At 42.4% G+C, this 23,399-nt stretch overlaps 1 protein-coding gene across 4 annotated transcripts in view; it reads left to right on the forward strand.

Moving 5' to 3' along the window:
• Positions 1 to 23,399, forward strand: part of LOC139936944 (cytoplasmic dynein 2 intermediate chain 1-like) — a 70,680-nt gene that overhangs the window by 43,192 nt on the left and 4,089 nt on the right. For all 4 annotated transcript variants that reach the window (XM_071931796.1, XM_071931793.1, XM_071931798.1 and 1 more), the window contains exons 18-26: positions 1,420 to 1,484; positions 4,883 to 4,934; positions 8,878 to 8,944; positions 10,221 to 10,302; positions 15,049 to 15,112; positions 15,406 to 15,464; positions 17,651 to 17,696; positions 20,667 to 20,844; positions 21,438 to 21,510. In XM_071931796.1, coding sequence (XP_071787897.1) covers positions 1,420 to 1,484; positions 4,883 to 4,934; positions 8,878 to 8,944; positions 10,221 to 10,302; positions 15,049 to 15,112; positions 15,406 to 15,464; positions 17,651 to 17,696; positions 20,667 to 20,844; positions 21,438 to 21,510 — 686 coding nt within the window. The remainder of the gene's footprint in view (positions 1 to 1,419; positions 1,485 to 4,882; positions 4,935 to 8,877; positions 8,945 to 10,220; positions 10,303 to 15,048; positions 15,113 to 15,405; positions 15,465 to 17,650; positions 17,697 to 20,666; positions 20,845 to 21,437; positions 21,511 to 23,399) is intronic.

Consider the following 23,399-nt stretch of genomic DNA (forward strand, 5'->3'; position numbering starts at 1 on the left):
TCATTGTTGAATATAGACTACACCTGGTATGCCATACGTGCTTAGAGCAAGGAACACTCTATGGTTTAAGTAGTGTAGGCCTACATTATAGGAGAAGATGATCAACGGTTTGTGCTTTTAACAACAGGTAGCCAAAATTATTATGCTCAGCCTAATAAATATGTCTTCATTAGAAAAAACATCAACTCAAATACTTTCAAAAATACATTGAAAGCACCTATTAGTCCATCTGCCAGTGATACTTGATTGGACATCTATCCAACACACTTTAAATAGCTCAAAAGAATGTGTGAGTACATTCAAAACTTGGTATCTGATACCTGACCTGTAACCGGGTACCTGACCTGTATGGTATCCATACAACATCTATATCGAACCACAGCAGAACCTGAGTATTTTTCGCGTGTAAAATACTGTCGTCTGCTAGGTTTTCTGTATTGTTTTAAATTTAATTTTTCAGTGTGAAGGACTAAAATTAGCCTTGGTATCCATCATCTTCGGATTCAGCACCCCCAAATCAGTTAAATCAGATATGTTACCAACTTTTACTCAAAAATGCCGCTCGAGGTTGGTTATTTTAATCTGGTCTAGACTATATAATGTAAACATGTGATACGTGTTATTCAATCAAATGCTTTAATAAAGAAGACTCATTCATTTGTTATTTATGGGGGTTTAGTACTAAGTTAAGGATTGAAATACTTTTTGTTCATAACCAATTAATAAAATTATAAAAAAGCACTGAATGTTCATTTGAATTCAAGGTAATAAGTTCTAACATACATTTTAAAATATGTACTGTTTGCAAAACTTGGACTTTTAATATTTGGGAAGTGCAGTTCAGCGACTTATAATACCTGCACCCCTTGCTTGTTGATGAGTTTGCCTCACCAAGCTCGCCCCACGTCTAGATGCGTGCAATTTGCACTGTGATGTAACAGTGTATATGTGAATATTTTACCAACTGGACAGCGTTTCCACACTCCCATTGGTTTTGTACATGTACATCTCCCCATTTGGGGGGATTTTTTGGTAACCACATGCAGGAAGTAAGAAACGACCCATTCTCGGGACCACCATAGCTACATTTTGATGAGGGATATGCATAGGGACCTCTCACATGAGAATGGGACTTGAATCAAGTCTACTGCTGCTGCTACTGCAAAAGTTCTGGCCCCCAAAATATATTGACAGTCGAGGGAAGAGAGACTTGGTATATGAGCAGAGATTACGAAGGGATGATATTTTTAAAGTCCATTTTTTGTTCCTTCCGAAAATTCTTTTAGAGTGATGTGAAAATGATGTTGATTTAAACTGGCATTCTCCCTTTGTAACAATGCATTTATTTCTGTCACACTTGTATGTCATACATAACTGTTGTTATTATCATTAATTAATAATTCATTTCCTTTATGGCAGAAGACATGCGTGGACTTTCTTTCCAGTTGGCCTCTTTGGATGAACAGGGTGTGATTCAGTTTTGGGTAAGTTGTCTGCCTTGTTTCACATCAAATGTTAATCTTGTTGGTACAAGTTTGAAGACAACTAGTTATCACCAAGTTACTGCTTTTTGGGGTCAAAAGTGTTGATTTCTTCGGCAATGTGAACCGCAAATTGTACAATTGAATCGGTGAACCGAGGCGGAGTCATCAATGTCCTTTCTCACAATTTTGTGATTTTTTTAATGTTTGCTATGGAACATAACTTCAAAGATTGACAAACTCCCAGAGAGGAATCCTTCACTCAATCTAGTTGGTACTCCTAATCAGTTTTTACCAGATTGTATCTAAACTGCTCACAACAGGATTCACAACAAGAAAATTGAGTAGAACGAGTATGAAGAATATGAATGATAACAGAGCGATGGAATGTTTGACGGAGTAAGAATGTCTTAGCTTTGCTTTCATTCATGAAATGAATGGGGACAAACTGTTGGAGAACAAAGAGGGTCTCTTATTTAAAGGAATATGTCAAGTTTAAACTATTGCTCCAAGGGAAACATATTTAGTTTCTAGGCCTATAGACAATGTGACCTGTGATATCACATATTTACAAAAGAGGTACCAAGCCTGGACTTCCTGCAGACACAATTTGTACACAGCCTAACGGAAGAAAACATAAAATCTTATATTTTATGGAGATTGCACTGTCTAATTTCTATCAAATTTTGATATGACGAGAGGGGGCACATCTCAAAACTTGTCCAGCTTTTACTTTCATAACTCTTGGATTTATATGGAAATGATTACACAAAATGTCAACTTTCCTATATGACCAGTGCAGTTAGTTGGCTCGCCAGAACAGCCAAAGAATGTACAAGGTCACACTTATTGTAAAGAAAGGTCACATGGTCTATAGGTTTAAGACAAAAAGTTTGAGTGATCTTGATTTTTCACCCAGGCAAGTCAGTGATTCCCAGGGGTTTTCTCATTGCCTTGTGTGTGCTACAGCCATTAGTATAGGGGCAGTTGGGGTACATGTATTTAAAGCTGTCATGCAAGCTTTTATCAGTGAATTATGGGCATTGTTATACAATTTCTGGATTGTATGAAAGAAGTTGGGAATGCTTGGGGTCCATTTGTGTAGTACATGTAGTATGCCACGTGCACGCAGTACATAGTGGCAGTTGTTGTTGACTGACATGATTAGTGATAGTGTTTAAAAACGGTCTTGTTATACCTCGGTTCGGTAACAAACTGAAGTTTGATTGGTCGAGAACCACTCGTGTGACGCGCAACAAAAACGCATGTTACATGGCTCGACAGGCCGGGTAACATGAAAAGTGATGTACACTGGTGTACATCACCTTGATCGTTCCCAACGTTGGTCGATTTTAGCGCTGTGTACGAAACAACCGCGGGTTCGATGGAATTGTTTCATGTTTGTCTGCTTATTACACAATGAATAGTCCGTCGTAATAATGTTTGAAGATGACAACAGAACTTTGAGAATAGGAATAACAATTAAACAAAGGTATAACAAAACAATTGTTGCACGCGCTGTGACTGGGGTCCATGGGTTTTGTACACCCTCGAGGGGGAATGGCAGCCTCGGCTTTGCCTCCGGTGCCATTTTCCCCCTCGAGTGTACAAAACGCCATGGACCCCATAACAGCGTGCAACAATTGTATATTGCACAATGCAGGGTTAATCATGGAGCAAGTTGGAGTGTGCACAATGGTTAACTAAAGGTTGACCATTTGCACTCGAAACCCAAGCTGGTCGACCATTTGGCATGTTTGGAACCGGCCTGGAACCTATGGTTTCTTCACTGGTCCCAACAGCGTGTTCCATTCTAGCATGAGCAGGCGTGGAATTTTGTAATTTTTTGGGCAAGGCCAATGGCCTGCAGTAGGTGCAAATTTTGAAAGGCACCAAGGCCAAACAGACTTTTTTTACCAAACAAGAAAATGGAAGCAAGGCACAAACATAATAATAATAATAATTAACCATTCTTATATAGCGCATAACACATAGTAGTAAAACATGTCCCTAAGCGCTCTTTAGAAAAACACAACAGAATACAAAGACAAGATGTACTGGGTAACAAACAAAATGGATAAATTAAATGTTAAATAAGTGCGTCTTTAAAGCAATCTTAAACTTAACAATGGAGTCAATGTTTTTTATGTGTTCCGGGACATTAAAGCTCACGAGGTTAAATGTGTTTGGGTGTCAAAACCAATCCTAAACGATGAACTGTGTGTTTAAAAAAAAAAAATTGCACTTAGAAAAAATATATAAAAGTCCTGGACGATCTTCATATTGCGCAAACCATTTCTTCACTATTGTAAAATTGCGTAAAATATTCGTACACAATCGGCGTGCACACCATTCCTGCGCTATCGGCAAACTGCGCAAACTATTCTTGCACGCGATCGCAAAAACCATTCCTGCGTACGATGATCGGCAAGTGCACAAACTATTCTTGTAAGATCGACTGATTGTGCAAACATTTTTGTGCAAATATTTTTGTCCCAACCAATTCATCATAAACAAAACCACTGCTCGCGAACTCTTTGTGCATTATCAGACTGACACTATCGCCCGATAGATTTGGGTCCAGGTGTTTTTCCTATCCTTTCCGCTCGGTCTTGCCTTTAAATTTTATAAAGTCTTGAACGCAAGGTTTATTAGACTTAGTTCCAAGTCTGTGATTGTGCAGTTTAGTTGCCTGATAGCTGATACATTATTGGCTGAAACAGTGCCCTTTTGAAATAACCACAGTATCTGGCTTGAACATAAGTCTAAACGTTCATCGCCTAAAAATAATGGTCAGGTGGCCTTGCGACACAGAGAAAAAATGCATGCAAATTCCATTACAAAAAAACTGACTTCTGGGTACCTGCCGCGGTGCACTATATGCATGTGGAAAAGAGGCCGCTTGGTGAAGTTTGGTTGTGTTGTGTTTGCTTCGGTCGTCGATGGCCGGCTCTGCTGGATGCTATGGTGTGGATTAATTGGCGGCGCGGCCAAGCTGCCGGTAGACGGCGATGGATTTTGGATTTAAGGTGAAAGGGGCACTAGGCCATGGGGGAAAAAGGCACGTCAAACTTGGCCGAAATGTTTGGTTATCTTCAAGGGGCATCACGGCCACTTGAAGGGCAACGACGGCAATGGCCGTTGTGGCCGCAATGAAATTCCAGCCCTGCATAGTAAAGCGCAGAGGGGAACCAGTGACACTATAGCGAAAAGGCTTGACTAGAATTCCAAGTTAGTCGTTCCCATGAGTTCGTCAATGCGCATTTGCGTTGCTAGTCTGTGGTTGACCGCAGGTCAAATAAATGTGCGCACTCAAACTTGCTCATGGCCACTTGCAATCAGAATGGATGAACTTTCTTGATATAAAACAAGTTAATGTACAATGTACTTGTATCTTTCAGGTTGTGATTGAATTGGATCAAACTGATAGTGCAGGTTCATCAACAGATCTTGGTAAGTTTGGTTTTTATAGGATATGTAGTTATCAATGAAATTTGTTTAATGTACATGTAGCAATTGTTGTGCAGCTATTAGATTATTGTAAAGGGAACGACCAGACGACTAGTAATCAGCAAGTATGGCAGGGAACTACTACATGTCTTGCAAATAGTACATGTATGTCTTACCCATGTATAAACACATTCTTTAAACTTATATTAACAGCCTTTTTACCAAAGACAATTTTTTTTAGGCAACTTGGGGGCAACCAGCAGCACGGCATAAAAAGAAAAATAGTAATAATATATACAAATGTAACTTTGATTGTCTATTCTTGTTTGGAGATGCTTTGAACTGGTTGCATGCAAGACACTTGACCATGATTACTTCTTTTTTTACCATTGAGTAAATTGGTAAAGTTGATGGCAGAAGGCACCTTCATACTTGGCATCACATAATCCAAGGGAGTTGAGAGATAATAGCATCGTCATCATCAACATATAGCTCCTAACTCTGCTAGCCCTACATATATAGGACTCTTCCTCTGTACACAGATACAGAGTCCTAACTCTTAAGGCCCGTTTCTTGGGCGGAAAATTTTCAAAGCTTCGTAACTCAAATCTTACCTGCAACAAGCCACTAATTTCAACAGATTCACATTCCATGGCAGCATACATTTTTCTGCGGTGGGTTTTGGTCCTCATATATTCCTCACAAATCCGTCATTTTCGTAAAATAATACAGCTCCCAACATTAAAAAATTCATGTTTTTATCATTTTCTCACAGTGTTGTCTGTTGCCGTGCGTACGCGTATACTTTCGCGTGCAAGACGCATGAATTCTTGGTCACCATTATCTTGACTGCACAGCATTAACACGCAAACGCAAAGCAAGATTTGCGCGTCTTGTGTACACACGGCAGTCTGTGAGAGTACAAACAAAAATGGGCATTCCTTATCGTTGGGAGCTGTATTATTTCATAAAAATTACAACTTTTCGAAGAATATATGACGATCAAAACCCACCGCAGAAAAATATATGCTGCCATGGAGTGTGAGTCTGTAGAAATTAGTAATTTCTTGCAGGTAAGATTTGAGTTATGAAGCTTTGATAATTTTCCGCCACAGAAATGGACCCTGATATCCAGGATGTCACTGTAGTATTACAAAAGTTTAAGGCTGCCAGGGCTACTAACTCTGCCAGGTTGTTGCAATGGCATTGAGCAAGATGTTGCCTCCAGCATAGATCATAGATGTTCATAAGTGTTGGGTACATATCAAGGTGTCTCAGGTCTCGCTTGACTGAATCCTTACATGTATATCTGAGGAGTGGACGTCCAACAGAATGCTTACCAGCAGCCAGTTTGCCAAATAAGATGCTTTTAGGGATCCTGTCATCATTCATTCTATGCTTGCTGTCAAGTCCATCTCAGTCATTGGCGTTGTACAATTGTTCAAAGGTTAGAAGCCGTACATGTACAAGTCTACTGATGATCAAAGGCAGCCTTACCAATACACCTCTATTATGCATGAGTACGTCACAAACGAGGCCATAGGCACTGCCACTGCAAGTGGTGGTGACGTGCACCTATGGCCTCATATTGGGTAAGAATTATGACGTCATGCATGAATATTAAGAGAGGCGTATACCCTAGTTCATCTCAGTTTAAGACTTTATTTGCTTGTTACAGTTAAGCCTAGGTAGCAGAAATAATCTACATGCTCCAAAATGGAGCCAACGATCGCTAGTAGGGGTGGAGATTGCAAACCCTGCAACATTACTTTGGTTTTAGATGTACTTTGGTTAACTCCAAAGTTAGATCATGTTCACTATTCGCGAAGAGAACATCATCTTCTGCATACAGCACCTCCGGAATAAAGGACATGACGCACTTTGGTCTTTGCCTGAAATCTTGAAACATTGAACGGGCTGTCGTAGAAAAGTGTTGTCAATCAGTGAGATTCAACTGTGGTTGGGGAATGCATGCAAAATCAGCAACGAGAAAAATACACCGAACAGTGTAGGTGCTAAAACACAGTCTTGTATAACACCAAAGTCCTCTGAGTGACTGCCATCAAACTGCATGTGTGCTTTCATTGGAGCAGCAGATTTTGAGAGCAGCCGATTTGCTGCAATAAGGAAACAAAAAAACAAAGTTCTGTGTCCGGTAAACTGCTGACTCTAAATTTGTGCAGCTACCCTAAACTTTTTATTTGGCTTGAAAAAGAAAATGGGAACATAGAGGTGTGAGTAACTGGTGAAGTGAAGCCGGAACTGCGGAATTGATGAGGAGGTCATGTTCAAAAAGGTGGAGAGGATGCGTTTGATTACATCTGCCTAGAGGCGTTTGATTACATCTGCCTAGAGAGTGCCAACTACAGAGTCCACTCTTTGAGGAGTTGGATTGCTGCTCAGTCTGAGAGTGAGAAGTGCTTTGCAGAGTGTCAACTCTGTCAGCTTGAGTTTGGTGGTAATCCTATCACCACTGTTATACATGTAGTGGCGATGAGGCTGAAATTTAGCAGCTGTTCAGGGATCTCCAAGCACAGATTGGACAGGTGCCACTTCACAACTTCCTCACCGTACTTGAAGATTTTAACATCTGTCTAGGCCCAGAAGACGTTCACTACACCTGCCACACTGTGGAGTCTAACAGAAATGACCAGTACCTTGTCAATCTTCTACAGGAGCAGGACCTCATAGCAGCCAACACTCAATTTCAGAAACGACAAGGAAAACTCTGGACCTTCCAAGACTGGGCTACTGAAGCCAAGCCCCAGATCAACTACATCCCATCAGGCGTAAATGGCACAACGGTGTTCTCAATGCTGAGGCTTACAGCAGCTTCAAGACTGTCTATGCCAGTGACTGGAAGGACTTTGGTATACATGTACATGTACAGGGTGTATGAACTGGTGTGTGAATTGTTCTTGGGATACAGAAGCCTCCAATCTTTAGACCACCTTGGTCAATTGTTGAGAAACGGACTGGCTTGCAAGGCATTTGTGTTTGTAAACACGACTTTTCTTGTTTATTTTTATTTTAAGAAAATAATGTTTCTGCATATCTATGAACTTGGTATCTTGACATCAAGTTGCACTGTCCTTTACTTTAGCATAATTGTAACTCTTTAAATGTTGTGAGTATCTGGATCCAATAAGTGATATCCTATATGTCAGTTGTCTAAGCTACATGTACAAAGGATTAAAAATAATGCAGCTTGGCTGGTTTTGAATTATCGGCGTTGGAGTCACATAACTCCTGTAAGTGGACTCACATAACTCCCATTCTTACCAGCTTACACTGGCTTTCTGTCAAGATTTTACTTACGGTATTTGAATGTTTATAAGACCTTGCTTCTACTTATTTAAATAAAACAATTACTGTCAGATGTCAAAGATGTCACAACCTCAGGTCAACAGGGCAAAATGCTGGCTACTTTAGGAAATTGGCTTTTTATTCAGCAGCACCGAAGTCTATGAAATAAGAAAGCAGTTGGTGATGTGTAGTGAGTTTTGATTCTGTGGGTTTTATGGTTTTTATTTGATCAAGAGTTTTTATTTGATTTTGGGGTTGAACAAAGAATTGACTAGAGTGGGATTCGAACCAACGACCTCCGGATTAACGTGCCGGCGCTCTACCAACTGAGCTGTCTAGCCCTATATTGGCGGTGTCCCTATTTTGTCAATATCTTTGTTTTTATTTGATCTAAAAATGCTTTATTGTACCTTAGTTGCATTGTTTTTGGTTTTTACATGTATGGTGTTCATGCATGTTTTTGCCTGTAAGGCTGTGATTTATAATTTGCTTATTGTTTTTATTTGTGTGTTTTTTAAAACTGTTTTTATGTTATTTTCTTATGCCATTGTTTACTGTTAAGTGCCCTCGAACAGGCTGGTCCTGGAGAGAGCGCAATTTAAATTCAATAAGTTATTATTATCAACTTTGATTCCTTCAGGTCTGGTTCCAAGTGGTAAAGTAAAACTCATCAAAAGTTCAGCGATTGTTTTGGACAAATACAACAGGTAAGTGTGTTTATTTTTAATATCAACTTTTAATTTTGATAATATTAATGTTAGTGGATTTATATTAAGTGCCCAAATGCTTTACTCACTGACGCTAATGGCACTCAAACATTAGAATTCATGGTAACTGAACCTTTTTATTTCATTCCTTAAAGCCATTGGTCCAATGGCTTTAAACCATATCATTTCCCTGGGAAGTATGCAGGTTGTACTGCTAAGTATGTAATAAGGCACCAAGGTAAATAATTCACTTTTCCAGAAACATAATTCAATCCTCAAGATTTGGCAAACAGAATAATCTGCAAAAATGCAGCCAATCTTAAAACTCGTCAAAAATTTGTAGTAGAAGACTCCAAAAGAGATGTGTACATAAAAAAACCAACAGACTAAACAAATTTACATACCGGTAACCTAAATACATATATACTACCACACCAGGGGCCAATTTCATAGAGCTGCTTCAGCAAAAAATTTGCTTAAGCACGAAAATAGCTCGCTTATTTTACACATGTTACTGGCCAAAATTTCATGCCATATACATTGCTTATGACTAGTATTTAGCTGTTGTTTACTTAGCATAACAATTGAGAGGAGTCTTGGCCGGTTATCTGATTTTACTAAGCAATGAATTGTTTGCTTAAGCAAAATTTTGTGCTTAAGCAGCTCTATGAAGTTTGGCCCTAGCTATGGGATTTCTTGGCAACAGGGCCTCCAATGCTCTGTCGGTAGTAGACCTTGGTTAGGAGCAGCTATTTCTATTCTTCCCTCAAACCATTCTATTCATCCCTAAAAGTTGTGCTAAGCCCATGCCCCACCTTCCTGTCAGAATCTACAGTATGCCGGACAGGTATTAGCTCTGGCCCTCTCCCTCCCCAGTATTCCGGGGGTAGTGACAGTATACAATTGTTGCACGCTGTGGCGGGGTCCATGGTGTTTGGTATACCCGAGGGGGAAAATGGCACTGAGGCGAAGCCGAGTGTGCCATTTTCCCGAGAGGTTGAACAATTTTGTCAAATCAGGCATTTCCAAAATGAAACACTCCAAAGGATGTAAACCTTCATGTCCACATTTTTCTGAAGCACTCCTGATTCCTACATTTCAGATTTTGGAGGCGTACCTACGGGTTTTCTGCCCTTCCCTGTGGTCTATTGACCTCTTCAAATGACTTTACCAGAATCATTTAAAATTTATATAATGTTAGTGGTATGACTAATTTTGATAACTTCAAAGTGGACAACATGGTCATTATCTTTTGAAACAATTACTTTGAATACAGAAAGACATCAAAAGCAATCCAAGCCAAGGACATGAAGTTGGCGCTGAACGATCCAAGCCATTTCTATGTGGCTACAGATTCGGTGAGAATAGTTTTCAATTTGAGATTTTCAGACGGTAGGTCGCACCAATTCTACCAGGCAATTGTCTATAATAATACATCATTCTTGCAATCTCTGTAATTACAGCTGCCAGAAAGCTTCTTGTGTAGTCTTCTTCTTTTGCCAATAGTTTACAGTATTTGCTAAAAGAAAACAATTTCTTTCCTCCACCGAGTTAAAGTTATGACAAATCGGGGCTTGATTTCACAAAGCACTAAATAAGATTCGTCTTAAGATGAGTTGTCAAAATGTCCATTGTGATTTGTATTGTGACATCACACTTTGTTTAGCACTTAAGATTGATACACAGCTAGGAGGTCGTTTAGACCATGGAGGACCTCCATGTTTAGACACAGTACTACATTCTGTTTAACTCATGGTTCAACCCGATCTAGTTAAACTAGTGTCTTATAGGTCTACTTCACTCTACTTACCGGTAGAGTCGAATTACTAATTTGCATATTCCCATGCCGCGAGGCAATAAGACTTTCACACACAATAGCGCCCTCCACCGTCCTACCCACAACGCCCCGCGACATGCCTGCCACGGAGTCGTCCTCTTTTCTCTTAGCCGACAAGTGGGTGAGGTCGTGTATAAATCTGTTCCCACAGTTCACCGTTTTCTATGTTAAAATAGAGATGACTTATCCTCGCTAAGAGTGCTTATAAGACTAGAAAGATTGTAGAGTTTTAGTTGTTGTTGAAGTGAGTTGTGAAATAAACTATAGTTTGATTTCATTGATAAATAATGAGTAGCGTAAAAAAACTGGGGAGGGCTTCTGCTGTCAGTACTGGGGTTACGTCCGTTTCCCTGTGACAGTCTGAGCTCTCGGGGGGCTGCGCTGGTGACACTCCGTCGCCCGGCTTGCAGTCCTCCAGCCGGCCTACGCAGCCTCTGTCGGCTGCGTCGGCCAGGGTACCCACCGATCAAAGAGGGGTTGCTTCCCGCTCCCCCTCCTCGGTCAGTGTGCGTGGGTCGACCCAGTCGAAGGTCAAACGCCCCGGCAAGGCCAAGAAAACCGGTGCCGGGGCAGCGACCAAGAGAGGCAGGGCAAAAGGTGGCTCCGTTCCGGAGCGCACCACCCCCTCTCCCAGCACCGCCTCGGGGGGTCTCTGAAGCCGGAGGGCATCCCCCCTGCACACGGCTCAGAAAACCTGGCCCGCACCGACCCCGTGGATTCCCCCTAGACGGTTGGTGACGGCCTTTTGCTAGGTTTTCCAACCAATAAGGCACCCGCCCACGCCATTGGCTGTGGGGCGCTGGCCAGGGGGAGAAGGATTAATGGTGCTGAGTCGGGTACCTGGGACTCCCGCGGGATACCCCACAACTCTGCGGCAGACAAGCTGACCGGAGACAGGGGGTCAACCTCCTCCAAAATTCCCTTCATCGACAAAGCGCGGGGGAAAATGGAGGAAGTAATTAGGAAGATGGACTCAGTGTCTCGCTTCAGCATGCGCACAGCGTCCTTTTTGCTTCTCTTGTCCGAGTACCTCACGCTTGCTGGCGATGAGGACTCGGCGATCCCAGCGGACATGATGATGGCGGCCCTCCATTGCCTGGATAATGGGCTGCGCACTGTCCTGGATCAATTTACGAGGATCTCCACCCTAGCGACATCTGCCCGTAGGGCAACAGCCTTGACCCATTGTTCCTCCCGTCCGTCGGGGCTCGCAAGCGACTTGATGCGCTCCCCCTAACGGGACGGGACCTTTTTGCAGGGCAGTTCCAGGAGTCTATGGAGGCCGAGGCCAGGCACCTCAAGGCCACAGATAAGATCAACTTAAAGAAGCCACAGACCTCCGTACCGGCTGCAAGAAAAAGCAAGCAAGCTTCCTTTGTGATTCCACGTAGGCGCCCACAGAAACCCGCCCGTGGTGGTTTTCGTGGGAACCAAGGACCAACGAACGCACGCACGCCGGCCCAAGGCCAGCAGCTGGCCCAGTCGGGCCGTGGTTTTCGTGCGTCCACCCCCCCGGTATCCCGGGGCGTGGTGGAAGTGACTTCCCTGTCTCCAGGCGAGGCCGCCTTCAGGAATTTTTGGGGTCCTCAGATCACGTCCAAACAGGTGGGTCCTCGAGACAATCGAGTGCGGCTACGCACTCGAGTTCACGAGGACCCCCGAGAGAAATCGCGAGAGAAATCGCACCCGATCCCCTCTCAGGTGCCTACCTTTCTCGGTGCGGCTCTCGACCTTCAAAGAGGGCTAGCCCGCCCTTCGGCGGAACAGGTACAGAACCTAAGTCGGTGCAAGGCCCTTTTCCTTCGGGCTACGGTGGCGCCGGTGGTAGCCTGGCTCAGATTACTAGGTCTTATGGCCAGCATGGTAGACCTGGTCGATTTTTGCAGGTTGAGGATGAGGCCTATCCAGCTCCATCTCCTCTCCTACTTCCGGCCCAGCTGTCATTCAGTCAACCTCCCGGTGCCTACCACGCCTTGGCTGACCCCCCACCTTCAATGGTGGGTGGAGGACGCCAACCTCACATGTGGTCGAGTGTTCCGCCCGCCCCGACTTTCAGCGACCGTCCTCACCGACGCGTCTCTGTACGGTTGGGGGGCGACCCTCGACCCCCGCCAGATAGCGGGGCCCGGAACACCACTCAACCCACATCAACGTCCTGGAAATGCTGGCGGTCCGAAATGTCCTCCAGCACTTCCGGGCACAGTTAGTGGGGCAGGCAGACCACAGTGGTAGCGTATATCAATCACCGGGGGGGCACCTGGTCGGCTCGGCTGTGTGCACTAGCCTGGGACCTAATCCACTGGTGCATACAGCAGGGGATCGCCCTGTCGGCGGTGTACATCCCGGGAAAGGAGAATGTCACGGCCGACGCTCTTTCCCGGGGCTGGATCGTCCCGACAGAGTGGTCCCTCCTCCCCTGTGTGGCCCAGTTGCTCTTCCTGCTAATCGACCGGCCTCATATGGATTTGTTCGCCTCTCGGACGAACAATCAACTGCCGATCTACTGCGCCAGGGGTCCCGACCCCGGGGCATGGCGGATCAACGCTCTGGCTATGCGATGGGAGGGGCTGCTGGCATACGCCTACCCGCCCATCTCCCTCATTCCACGTGTGCTGACAAAGATCGAGCAGGATCATTGCAAAAATCTCTTGATCGCCCCTTTTTGGCCCCGACAGCCCTGGTTCCCGCGGCTGGTCAGGCTCCTGGTGCACAGGCCGGTGGTTCTCCCGCAACGACCGGACCTCATATACCAGCCCGGGTCCGGAGTGGTTCATCCGGCTCCGGGGGACCTGCACCTGACGTGCTGGGCGCTGTCACGCTGTCACGAGATCCCTCAGAGCAGCGGGCCTTTCAAGACGGGCTGCGGAAGTTGCCGCCCAGTCCCTACACCATTTCTTTAAATGGTGTAGGCGGCGAGCTATTCATCCCGCCGATACTTCTGTAGAGGAAGTCTGGGATTTCCTCCTATATCTTTTTGATAGCGGGCTGGCGACGGCCACGGTAAAATATTACCGATCGGCCACGGGGGATTTGCCGACGGTTCGACGGTTTTGGATAACCGGGCGCGATCGGGCAACTGACTAAGGGAATGTTTGTCACCCGTCCCCCTGTGCGCAAACTGGTCCCATCCTGGGACCTCTTTAGCGTACTGTCAGCGCTAACCAAACCCCCTTTCGAACCACTGAGTGGAGCCACATTGCTACACTTAACGGTCAAAGTGGCCTTTTTGGTGGGGGTCGCTACGTCTCGCCGACGTAGTGAACTCCACTCCCTTACAGTGGTGGCAGGACACATCCGGTGGGAACCCGGAGGAGTCCGCCTGATTCCTACGGCGGGGTTTTTGGCCAAGAACCAATCCGGTTCTTTCGAACCCCCAGACATCTTTGTCCCCGACCTTAAAGCCTTTCCGGCGGTTGCGGCCGACAAACTTTGGTGCCCGTTACGGGCGTTAAAGTGGTACATCGACCACACAAAGTCAATCCAAACCGGACATGAACAGCTGTTCGTGTCCACGGTTCCACCATTCCGACCAGCATCCCGCGATACAATCGCGCGTTGGATAGTTACAGCTGTCCACTCGGTGCCGGGCGGATGGCCAGCGATCGATGGTCCGGTTCATGCCCACGAGGTACGGGGAGTGTCGGCATCATGGGCTTTCTTTAAAGGTGTCTCCATGAGTGACATAACAAGGGCGGCCTCCTGGAAGAGCCCGTCCACGTTCTCCGACTGCTACCTGAAGGACGTTCTGCAGGTGGATGGGAGAGCGGGAGTTGCAGGCGGCCAGCCAAGCTGCGAAAGCCAGAACAAGCTCCACCCCGTCAGTCACGTGTTCAGGTGAGTTTTTCCTCGGTATTACAGTGCTAACAATACTTATTAATGTTTTGTTCACCCGTGGGACGACACCCCCTGTAGTGATGTGGGAATGTTTGACGATGGCTGATTTGTCGAAGTCCCCCCTCCTACCGTGTGCTCGGGGTTCCTTAAGTCTAGTGGGAAGGTTACGTCCAGTTTCCCAGACGTAAACCTTGCCACATTCGCATGGAATTCGGTAGACTCGGGCACGGGTGGAGGGGTCCTTCTTGTCCTTGTGTGATTGGAGAAAGCGATGTAGTTTCTTTGGAGCGGAGTGATACACCTCAATGTAATAAAAGTTGTAAAAGTGATTTTGGTCTGGGATATGCAAAGGATGTGGACACTTTTAACACTTCTGCTTTTAAATATTAGATAGATTTACCCAATGTAACAGATACATTTTTTCTTCAAACAGGGGATTTTGCATGGAAGTCGTCATGGTGATAGAGTTTCTCCAAAATACCACAGAAGGTCGATAGGTAATAACCAAATATCAAAGTAACACTTCTAATAATCTGATACACAGTTGCTTGCAGTAGTGCATACTGGATGTCAGTCCCATTGTATATAAACATCTTATTTTCACACGTTTTTTAGTATAGTTGAAAAGCTACCCTATTAATCCAAGTCCCATTAATGACAAGACCCCTAAACTAACCTTACCTAAATCCATCCTTTGTACATTGTAAGTAAATAAAGATGTTATTGTACGTGAGGAAAAACCAATTCAAAAACAATGTATCACCTTTTTCCTTGGTTTCTTTTTGCATAGCTGCTCCTGTCAACGTGATCCAATTGGACTTTTCTCCGTTTGGTTTGCCTTATTTTCTGGTAAGTTTCCACTTATAAACACATTTACCATGAGTTTTGTATGATGGCTGAGGAACATGTCCCCTTGTCTAAATACTATTGTAGATAAGTAGTTTATGACGAAGAATAAAGTACCTTTGCAACTTGGCTTTTGCATCTAGTATAAACAGCAAGTTTTTGCGACTTTTTAAGTCTCATTACAACCTCGGTAATTTCCAATGACCATCAGATGCTACACTTACACAAGTCCTAATAACAATACTTTCCTGATACATGTACATGTATGTTTTATGAGAGATTGTTAATGCCTGAACTTCACTCACGTTAATTGCATAACTTAGTTAAGATTTGAAAAAAGAGAGTCGTTGCAGCACCCGCTAGAAATCATTGCGTATATAATTCTGCAAGTAGCGTGGTGGGGGGGGGGGGGGTAAGTGGAGGGCCACGAGTCGCGACGAACCTTTTAGTGCTTGTGAAATTAGAAACCGTACACTTGCCCGTCTTTTTATTTGTCAGTCCCATCTATGTTTTCTAGTTTCGCGCAGGTCCCACTAGTGGTTCTTCCCAGTCCCGTTGTTCCCATTCAACTTACTTTTTTACTGTCCTTAAGCGTAAAATCGACTACAGCTCTTTTGGCCAACATTTAACATTTTTGTCATAGATTTGACGTCGTTCCCACCAGCTTTCATGAAGGTACTCTTGCACCTCTCAAGAAACGGAACGTTGATCCTTCTCAAGTTAATCTCCAATTATTGTTTCTAATACTTTTTCGAAGATTTTTGAGATGGGTTTTATGCCCTGCGGTGAAGCCGAAGGGCATATAGTGTTTGCCTTGTCCATCCGTGTGTGTGTGCGTGTGCACATCATCATTGTCTGAGCAATATCTCGAGAAGGAAGGCGTATCAACTCCAAACTTGGTTTGCGGATTGGTCATGGGATCCCCTAGACGCCTATTGTTTTTGGAACCCCTTCAGATTAAGCTCATTGTTGCTAAAACAAAAGAAATGTTGTCCGAGCATTAACTTGAAAAGGACTTGGCATATGAACTCCAAACTTGGTGTGTGGTGAGACATGAAATCCCCCAAAAGCCTATTGTTTTTGGACCCCCTCAGATAAATATTTAGCTCATTATGGCTGAAATAAAATAAATGTTGTCCGAGCAATAACTGGAAAAGGACTTGACGTATCAACCTAAACTTGGTTTGTGGATTAGTCATTGGATCCCCCAGAAACCTATTGTTTTTGGACATTTGCTATTTCTAGTGGTGGAGAGCGCGTCACGTGGGTGTGTATAAACCTTTGTTTATGACCAGTAAAAAGTGTTAACAACATGGGCGTGACACGCGAGCTTATCAGACAGTTTCTTCATTCCTATTGGTCGAGAGCACCGACTGAAACAGTTGTGCCACATCACGCGATACGGAGTTGCTTACCCAAGGGCGGCGGATGGCCTTACCATTTCATATAGCTGGAGGGGTGTTGTGTTGAAAGAAATCATTGAACAATTACAAATTGCATTTATTTTACTTTTTGACCAAAGTGTGTTGAATCGGTTTTCAACTAGTGGTTTAAACCCGCCGAGGCCTGGTTCTTGATAATTTTCCTCGACTTTGTCTCGGTAAAGAACCAGGCCTCGTTGGGATTAAACCACTAGTTGAAAACCTCTTCACCACACATTGATCCCCTTAGTTAAAGACACTGGACACTATTGGTAATTGTCAAAGACTAGCCTTCACAGTTGGTATATCTCAACATATGCATAAAATAACAAACCTGTGAAAATTTGAGCTCAATCGGTCATTGAACTTCGCAAGATAATAATGAAAGAAAAACACCCTTGTTACATGAAGCTGTGTGCTTTCATGTATGCTTGATTTTGAGACCTCAAATTCTTAATCTGAGGTCTTGAAATTAAATTTGTGGAAAATAATTTCTTCCTCGAAAACTACAGCACTTCGGAAGGAGCCGTTTCTCACAATGTTTTATACTATCAACTTCTCCCCATTACTCGTTACCGAGAAAAGTTTATTTTTAGTAATTACCAATAGTGTCCACTGCCTTTAATATCCATTATACTGTATATTTGATGTAATTTTTATAAATCTTCTCCATTTTTTGAGGTTTTAAGGAAATAAATATAACAAAAAAATTGCTTTTCTGGAAAATTTTACCGAAATGATTGTAGTTGTTTTGTTATATTTCTGCAGGCAGCAAGCACAGATGGTTGCATATGTTTGTACAGCTTGGCATTCGGTAAGTCTCATATCGATGCATTGAATTCTTTAAAGGTGTTTTTGGTGGAGCATACACTATGTCTGCTCATCTTTTCCTAGTATTGCTTTCTATTTGTTGTCATGACCGATTGTCCATGTTTTTGTACCCGTAATTACAAGTACACTACAGACCTATGTATCCAACTGTTTCCCTGATTACATCGATTCCATATATCGTTCTTTATATAATCATGGGACAGGTAAAGCTTGTGGTGTCCACTCCCCTTAAACCACCTGAATCAAGAAGTCATCCATTGTTCAAATTCCAAATTGATGCCGAAACGGATGTGGATTGTCTTAACCACCTTGTGTTTAATCCATTCATCTTCAATTACAAGTTTGCCGGGAATTCTGATCTCAACCCAGACATGATTTTTTTTAGTAATCTCTTATGGAGTAGCACAAGGAAGTTTGCTTGGACTCCTTTTGTCCATCTTGAACATCAATGACATTTTCTTTTTTTTTTACCTTTTAATTTTATTTTAATCAATATAATACAAAGAAGGATTTCTTTTAAAAAACTCAAATATACTTGGATTCATAGGATTGGATTGGAAGGCCATCATATTTTGGCACAGAATAGCAAATATCAGTTGTGTTTATGCCCGTTTTGGTTTCGTAGACGTAAAGATACAGATCAGATAATAACTGAAGCTAAACCCGGCCAAACACCATACTAACAAATAATAGTCGGGCACTGCTTTGTTGTCAAAACGAGCTCCCGTGATTGCATGACATTCAATGAACATTTATTTTCATGTCGACAATAACAATTTAAGCATATACTAGGAAACAATTATCGATGAATATAATAATGAAGGACAGATGCAATGCATAGAATTTGAAGATAACTACAGAAATTAACATAATAGTCAACATGCAGGGAAAAGGTTAGGCTTGGTGCAAGACGTTTCTCGTTTCCCTTTCACGCACAGCGCGGCCAATCCACCGACAGCGCGCGCACCGACTCACCTGACTTAAGTCCACTCACCGCCCCGGAGAAACGTCTTGGTCCGTTTGCTGATTGCTCGGGAAGTTCCGAGCACATTCCAATCATGCCGTGCTGCGCTAGGCCTGCATAACTTTGACGTAGCAGTATCAGCATAATTTCCCACAGTCTGGTATCTGTACGTCTTAGGTGCAACGCAACCAGAAACAGCCAGGCTTCCTCGTATGTTAGTTGGTGTGTAGGGCTTGTGATATTTACGTTCGTCTTTTAATTTGTGTAAACATGATTGCTGCTGAACGATGTGCGAATTTTAGTTTGCCATAAAATACGTTTTTGGGGAAGATTTTGAGAATTTTGTAAGTGCAATTAATTGAGGGGAATGGAATCTAAAAATGTTATGATTGAGGGTTAAGGTTGTTCCAGAATAGGGTGCCACGAGATACAATGTTGTTTTTGGAAAACGCTGTCCGGTTGAATTTTGTATACAAATCACCTTTTGAAACTGCACGAGTTGAATAAGTATGGATTGATGAACAGGGTGTAAAATGATCATTAAATTCGTTAAGCAAAGAGCCACTTTTGTGTTTATACATGAATTTACCTAAACTAAAATTGTACAAATCGTCAAATTTAAGGACCTTTAAGGCTAGAAACAGTGGCGTAGTGTGATCCAAGTATCCAGTTTTACTAATAATTCAAACAACTTTCTTTTGAAGGAGAGTGAGAATTTTACTTTGTGTGATGGTTAAGCTTCCCCAGTTAATTATTGCATAGTTTAAATACGATAAGATGAGAGAATTATATATTGTTAAAAGAACAAACTTCAATTTATTCATAACATCAATGTTTTTAGAAACTTTACCTGCCAAAACATTTATATGCTCTTTCAAGAATTTTCTTTTGTTCTGTATGACGATGACATAACGCTTTATGCAGTAACAAAGACCAAACGCTTATAACCACTTTTCTCGTGTCACTTAACCTTCGGAAATGCAACTACATGATATTTTGCATTAAAAAAACAAAATTTGATTGAAATTATCTCAGATTATGAAATTCTAAAAGGTGATTTCACAAAGTTTCTTTGTGTTTATATTGACAGGCGTTACGCTTGGAAAGTCACATAACCAAAATCTGTAAAAAGATCATTAAATCAAGTGGCTAAATTCCTTGGGTAAAATTTCTTTAATCACCTAGTTAGCACATTTCTGATTAATAGTAATTTTCATTGATATTTGGAGTCTGTTTTGTACTAGTTAAATTTAGTACATATCACTATTATACACATAATGAATGTTTATGAGTGCAATGGTGCGAATATGTTCATGAGTTGAAAGATGGAATGTTCTATTCAACGAGGCGGAGCCGAGTTGAATAGAACATTCCAGCTTTCAACGAATGAACATACTCGCACCATTGCACGAATGAAAAACATTCATTATTTGTTTTATATAACATCCAAGTAGATCTTTGTCATTTTGATTGAAAGATACAACTTTCAAAACAAACAAAGCGTAGGACAGCAATTTTTAATTGTAGAAGACGAATGCTAGTAATTTTACTAATATGCCTTGCTGCGTTACCGAAGACACGCGCACGCAGTGATGTTTTTACTCAGCTTTTTCGTTCCATCCGAAAAGTACCATTGCATGCTGGCAGCGTGCAATGGTACTTTTCGGATGGAACGAAAAAGCACGGTGTGTGACTCAGCGTGCAATGGTACTTTTATTTGCTATCACGTGACGGACAATCCTCCAATCAAATGGCAAGGATCTACTTGGGTGTTATATAAATTATGTTAACGTTCATGTTAGTCAGTTGTGTTTTTGTTTGTCTGGGCAAGCCTACCTCAAGCTGAGGCTTTTTTGGTTACGCCTCCATTTCCAATTTTTTGTTATTGTTATTAATTTGTTGGAAAGTAAAAAAATGTTTTCTCTGAAACTCTTTATTTTTGCCCTGTTGTTCTTAATAAATATTGACATGAATGTTGTTAATTTTCAGAGTTACCATTACTGACTTGGAGTAGCTCTACAGGTGATTTGCCGGTTGTTTCCATTTCATGGTCACGTAGTCGCCCTTCAGTTTTTTATGTTGTTGATGTCACATCAAAGGTCTATGTGTGGGAGTTATTGGTTTGTCAGGGAGGACCAGTCAAGACAGAGCAGTTCTCACATGGCAGGTAAATAAATGTTTTAAGAAGTTAAGGTTTTAAACCTACATGTACTTGCAATTTACTCTGGTAAAGATAACCAGATGTCTGTTTGGAACTTTTTTGACGAGGTGAGTACGGGGGACATAAAGGGAAGGCAGTGGAAAGACGCAAGATGCAAGTTAATTGACAATTTTCCATGCATGCAACACGCTACACTCGATGCTGCGGTCATTTGGAGTAAAATTTACTGGAAGTTGAATGTCAGTTGGGCCTCGCAGCGGGGGTTGGTTGTAAAACGCTCAATCAACACTTGTTGAGATTTAATTTAGCCCAGTTCTATTGGGCAAGTTGACCCTTGCGGACCGGATTTTTACATTCTTAAAGAGGGTTATCGTCTGATGTACCAATAATGTACAAAACTGTGAAAAAGCCAACATATTCAAATCCAGTACAACATATTCAGCTGCATGAAACTTTTGTTCCTATAACAAAATATTAGGTTATATTTTTATTTTCACTAAAAACCTGGCATGCAGTACCATATCTTTCAGAGTCCTCGATGATGTCATTTCACAACCTGCTTTCAATAATGCTTGTTTTTTATTCCATACTAACTAAAGGTTGACTTTGATTGAGCTATCCAATGACCACGCAGCTACTGGAAGAGGTATGCAAGGCTCAAAACCTGCAATGGTAAGTCTACTCAAAACAAACCCTTCTCACATGCGCACTAACATTTTGTTTGGCAAAATGAGGGAACATTACTCTGTTTTGCATGAGGCTAATGGCTGCGTGGTGCAGACGCGGCGTCATCTCTATGTACACATCACTATGGTGTTTCCAACCAGTATGGTATGTACGCATGCATGAATGTAATTAGCAGTTTCCAGGGAAGGGATTATTTCTTTTAAGAAATAAAATGGAGCTTGATTGTACTGTACATTGTATCTACAGTGAATCAGACTGACCCTTTAAGGTACTTGGAATCAGAGCTTGATTGTACTGTATCTACAGTGAATCAGACTGACCCTTTAAGGTAATTGGAATCAGAGCTTGATTGTACTGTACATTGTATATACAGTGAATCAGACTGACCCTTTAAGGTACTTGGAATCAGAGCTTAATTGTACTGTACCTACAGTGAATCAGACTGACCCTTTAAGGTACTTGGAATCAGAGCTTGATTGTCATGTATCTACAGTGAATCAGACTGACCCTTTAAGGTACTTGGAATCGGACTTGATTGTACTGTACCTACAGTGAATCAGACTGACCCTTTCAGGTACTTGGAATCAGAGCTTGATTGTACTGTACATTGTATCTACAGTGCATCAGACTGACCCTTTAAGGTACTTGGAATCAGAGCTTGATTGTACTGTACCTACAGTGAATCAGACTGACCCTTTAAGGTACTTGGAATCAGAGCTTGATTGTACTGTACATTGTGCATCAGACTGACCCTTTAAGGTACTTGGAATCAGAGCTTGATTGTACTGTACATTGTATCTACAGTGCATCAGACTGACCCTTTAAGGTACTTGGAATCAGAGCTTGATTGTACTGTACCTACAGTGAATCAGACTGACCCTTTAAGGTACTTGGAATCGGACTTGATTGTACTGTACATTGTATCTACAGTGAATCAGACTGACCCTTTAAGGTACTTGGAATCGGACTTGATTGTACTGTACCTACAGTGAATCAGACTGACCCTTTAAGGTACTTGGAATCAGAGCTTGATTGTACTGTACATTGTGCATCAGACTGACCCTTTAAGGTACTTGGAATCAGAGCTTGATTGTACTGTACCTACAGTGAATCAGACTGACCCTTTAAGGTACTTGGAATCGGACTTGATTGTACTGTACATTGTATCTACAGTGAATCAGACTGACCCTTTAAGGTACTTGGAATCGGACTTGATTGTACTGTACCTACAGTGAATCAGACTGACCCTTTAAGGTACTTGGAATCAGAGCTTGATTGTACTGTACATTGTGCATCAGACTGACCCTTTAAGGTACTTGGAATCAGAGCTTGATTGTACTGTACATTGTATCTACAGTGCATCAGACTGACCCTTTAAGGTACTTGGAATCAGAGCTTGATTGTACTGTACCTACAGTGAATCAGACTGACCCTTTAAGGTACTTGGAATCAGAGCTTGATTGTACTGTACATTGTATCTACAGTGCATCAGACTGACCCTTTAAAGTAATTGGAATCAGAGCTTGATTGTACTGTACATTGTATCTACAGTGAATCAGACTGACCCTTTAAGGTACTTGGAATCAGAGCTTGATTGTACTGTATCTACAGTGAATCAGACTGACCCTTTAAGGTACTTGGAATCAGAGCTTGATTGTACTGTACCTACAGTGCATCAGACTGACCCTTTAAGGTACTTGGAATCGGAGCTTGATCGTACTGTACATTGTATCTACAGTGAATCAGACTGACCCTTTAAGGTACTTGGAATCGGAGCTTGATTGTACTGTATCTACAGTGAATCAGACTGACCCTTTAAGGTACTTGGAATCAGAGCTTGATTGTACTGTATCTACAGTGAATCAGACTGACCC

The sequence above is a fragment of the Asterias amurensis genome, chromosome 5 (genome assembly GCF_032118995.1).
Source record: "Asterias amurensis chromosome 5, ASM3211899v1".
Taxonomy (NCBI): Eukaryota; Metazoa; Echinodermata; class Asteroidea; order Forcipulatida; family Asteriidae; genus Asterias; species Asterias amurensis.